General features: G+C 33.5%; 1 protein-coding gene across 2 annotated transcripts; it reads left to right on the top strand.

The window, feature by feature from the left end:
• Window positions 1-623: 623 nt before the first annotated feature.
• LOC106375620 lies at window positions 624-2,469 on the top strand. Of its 2 annotated transcripts, XM_048760540.1 has the most exons (6): window positions 624-987; window positions 1,063-1,190; window positions 1,253-1,365; window positions 1,640-1,693; window positions 1,856-2,041; window positions 2,216-2,469. In XM_048760540.1, the coding sequence occupies exons 1-6, from the start codon at window positions 692-694 to the stop codon at window positions 2,243-2,245; spliced, it is 807 nt and encodes a 268-aa protein (XP_048616497.1). In that variant the 5' UTR covers window positions 624-691; the 3' UTR covers window positions 2,246-2,469. The 2 variants fall into 2 exon arrangements, with proteins under 2 accessions (XP_048616497.1, XP_013671029.1); XM_013815575.3 differs by lacking the exon at window positions 1,640-1,693.
• Window positions 2,470-3,857: the final 1,388 nt, after the last annotated feature.

Below are 3,857 nucleotides of genomic sequence, written 5' to 3'. Positions count from 1 at the left end.
ACTTAATGCCTTTAATAACATTTGTTGACAGATTATTCATATTGATAGCTTATTTTCAATAGTGTGGTACAAAAATCTAACTTAACAAATCTTAAATATTAGAGATCAAAAATTCAATTGAAAATATTTTGTTAAATTAATATCACAAATTTAATACAAGTTTATTTTAGTAAAAATTGAAATATACATTTATATTTTAAATAATTACGAAATTAATTAAATATGTATTAATTTTGCTTAAGTGAAAAACAAAATATACATTTATATTTGAAATAAATATTAAAGTAATTAAATACTTTAAAATGTTTTCTTTAATGAAAAAATGAAATATAAATTTATATTTTAAATAGAAAAGTATGAAAAGATTTTAGTGAGATGTAATTCAGAAAAATATGGAATATCTATTTGATTTTTTTTTAGATTAATTAAAACAATTCAAATATGGATACAAAAATTCATTCAAATAATTTTTTAAGAGATGGTCCAAAATGAAATATCACACATGAAAAAAAAGTTATGACTTCTATTTTAATGGTGTAGATTTTTTTAAAATATTAATATACCTTTAATTTAAAATATATTGTAGTAGGTGAGAAATAATGATTTTTAGTCTTATTTAATTTAAAAATCTTAGAGATGAGAAATAATGATAAGTGGCGGACAAAGGAGGTTTTAGGCAAAGAGAAGGAGAATGCTGGTTCTTCGCGCTCCCACGGGACCTGTCTCCGCCGCCAGATTCATCACCAAACCCAACCCTCGTATTCCTTCTCCGGATCCATGGCTCGGACTGGTTCCCTCCGCTAACACTCGCCGTCGGCGACGCGTCGTCCTCACTCTCTCTAACTCTGACTCAAATGGAAGCGTAAAATCCGCCACACCTCCATCTACAGGGGACGACACAGTCTTCGTCGGGCAAGAGAATGTTCCGCTCGAAGGCGTTATTCAATTCGATAAACCAAAGGCAGATGCTTCAATCAAGAAATGGGGGTAAAGGTTTCTGCTTTATTGCTTTATTGTTTGTATTGTTTTCTTTAATTCCAATTGTGTTGTTGTTTTCTTCAGCCGTGTGGCTTTACTTGCTGGTGGGGATGTTTTGGCTTTGCTTATCTTCTCTGCAATTGGGAGATTCAGCCATGGATTCCCTGTGTTTAGCTCCGACACTCTTCACACAGCTGACCCTTTCATTGCTGGTAACGTTCTTCCCACACAGTAAGCTTTTGGTTGAAATGGAATGACAAAATTGCGTTGGCAGGATGGTTTCTGAGTGCTTATTTCTTGGGAGGATATGCGGAGGAAGGGAGAGGAATGAAGGGTCAGTCAAAAGCTGTGGTAGCAGCCGCTAAATCTTGGGCTCTCGGTGTTCCGGTAAAACTACATTTACCAAAAGTGAAAACTAGCAATGTTTGGCCTATATGTGTCTGTCTATGTTTGGTTGAGAATAAACCTTTTTAACTTTTGTTATGTATAATTCTTGTGGAGTTGATTTGTTTTATGTCAATTGATTTAGCTTTGGGATGTTATCTCTTAACTACCATTTCATGTGTCCACTAAACTGTTTTAGATTTAACCATTGTCAATAGTTTTTCTATATTTGGTTCAAACATGAGGTTTGCTATTTCTATCTATGTTTGGTTTTTAGAAACGATGCTCCGAGTTTTGGTTGATGATTTATCTTATCTCTAATCAGATTCAGGTAAATAAGTTTATCTTTTCTTTAATCAGTCCATTGTTGTGTAGATTTTTTTTTTTTTTTTTTTTATGTCAACTGGCATGTAGTTTTAGGATGTTAGTGTCTCTGTTAACTTTATGTTTATGTGTTCCGCTAAACTGTTTAAGCTTCTTCATCTCCTTACAGCTTGGGGTGATCATAAGGTCAACCTCGTCAGGCCACATCCCATCTTATAGCTTTATCTTGGTGACAATGGGAAGTACTGCTGTTTTACTTATTGGGTGGAGAGCACTATTATTCAGTGTGCTTCCTTCAGAGTCAAAGAAGAAAGATGATACATATCGAAAAGGCAGCGCATTCGAACTATTTGAGGTATAAAAAATACACTCTAGTTCTGAAAAGTTAACATCATCCTGTAATTGCAGTTTGCATGTCCATTGTTTTTGTACCAGATTTCATTTTTAGTTTTCTTGCATATGGTCATTATTTATCCATCTTCACCATCTGTCCAAAGGTATTGATCTGACTTCATGTATGTTGTTGCAGTTGCTTACTTCATTAATAAGACGGTGGTAATGGAGCTTCGCATCCATGAACATACGGGCGGATGGGAAGTTCATATTCTATATGCATATATCTCATCCTGTCAGCAGAGGATATATTTGAAAAGTTCCAGGACCAACTGTAATATTTATATATAGTTGCAGTGAGCGATGTCATTACTTGTGCCAGGCAATTCTTACCTGTTGTCCCAAACAATTTCTATAATGTATGAATCCTCGAAAAGAGTCACTTAAGCACACCAAAATGTCAAACAATAGTGAGTTTCCAAGTGATGGAATCAATTGGCAAGTAAACAATTATTAAGATAACGTGAGAAAAATGAAACACTGTAAATGTAAAATTTACAACTCAAAATTACTACCAGCAAAATTTCTTTGAAAGACGAATGGTTGTGGATATGAACCGAAACTAATTCCTGATGATGATGATGATAATGATAATGATGATGATGATAATATCTTCCTTGGAGCCTCAGTATTGCAGCTTCTACACTGTCAGAACTCAAATCTTAAAGCTCCTTGTTCAACTCCATCATCTCTTCCTCAAATAGTCAAATCTACTTCTTTTTCTATTATTTGCTTCTCAGATAACTGAGTGCAGGATCTTCAATCTTATCAGCTCAAATATTTCGATAGAACTATACGGTAGTTCATTGGACCAAACTCGCATGTTCTAGCTATATTATAATTTATAACACTAGATCTTCATCCGCGCTTCGAAAGAATGAATTTTTCTTTGGATTGTAAACAAAATTTGTGAATTAGTATTTTGGAATTGGTGTACATTATTATGTTACAAAGTCATTATATCGAAGAATGGTATTTGTTTAACATTATATAATTTATGGAATAGTTTATATAATATTTTGTATGTACAGTCTTATATAATTCTATTTTAGGCCTGGACATTTTACCGGATCCAAAAAACCAAACCAAAATCAACCCGGAAGTATAGTTGTGGTTTGGGCCCGAATCCAAGGCGAAGTACATATTTGATTTTTTTTCTTCGAACTGCGGTATCTGTTCAATTATGGATCCTACCCGAGACACAACCAGTATCCCGAGACCGAACCGGTATCTAAATTACCTGAAATTTTTTGTGCATATTTTGGTATTTCGGATATGTATTCGGTATTTTAAATGTGTTTTCGGTATTTTGAATACTTTTTAAGTTTCGGATCCAGGTTTCCAATTATAGTTTCGGGTAAAATTTCAAAAAATTTAAAAAGTATTTTGGGTATTAGGAAATGTTTTTCGGGTATTTTTGTGTTTCAGTATTTTTAAGTTTTCGGGTACTTCAAGTCTTTTTCGAGTCTTAAAAATTCCAAACCAATTCGGATCCGTTACGTACCCAAAATTTATAAGTATTTTATAGGTATATGATTTTTGGACCTGGACCCCAAAGGAATCGACCCAAATCTAACCAGAAAATTTTAAATAGTACATAGTTATGTCCAAATGTTTAGGATCCGAAAAACCTAGAATTGAAAGGAACCAATCCGCACCCAGCCAGACGACCCGATGCCCAGACCTATTCTCAAACATTATATTTTATGTGCAGTTTATAAGAGTTATATTTGTTGAGTTCGTGAGACTTAAGATTTTCTTGGTAAATTTTGGCTAAT

The sequence above is a fragment of the Brassica napus genome, chromosome C6, assembly GCF_020379485.1.
Source record: "Brassica napus cultivar Da-Ae chromosome C6, Da-Ae, whole genome shotgun sequence".
In the NCBI taxonomy this organism is placed as follows: domain Eukaryota; kingdom Viridiplantae; phylum Streptophyta; class Magnoliopsida; order Brassicales; family Brassicaceae; genus Brassica; species Brassica napus.
The sequence above is the reverse complement of the archived record's forward strand: the minus strand, read 5'-3'. Positions and strand labels throughout refer to the sequence as shown.

Excerpts from the sequence above, each read along its gene's own strand:
- LOC106375620 (XM_048760540.1), top strand. The coding sequence starts at position 692 with ATGCTGGTTCTTCGCGCTCCCACGGGACCTGTCTCCGCCGCCAGATTC. Across the intron at positions 988-1,062 it reads GCTTCAATCAAGAAATGGGG|CCGTGTGGCTTTACTTGCTG; the intron begins GTAAAGGTTTCT and ends TGTTTTCTTCAG. Across the intron at positions 1,694-1,855 it reads TTATCTCTAATCAGATTCAG|CTTGGGGTGATCATAAGGTC; the intron begins GTAAATAAGTTT and ends ATCTCCTTACAG.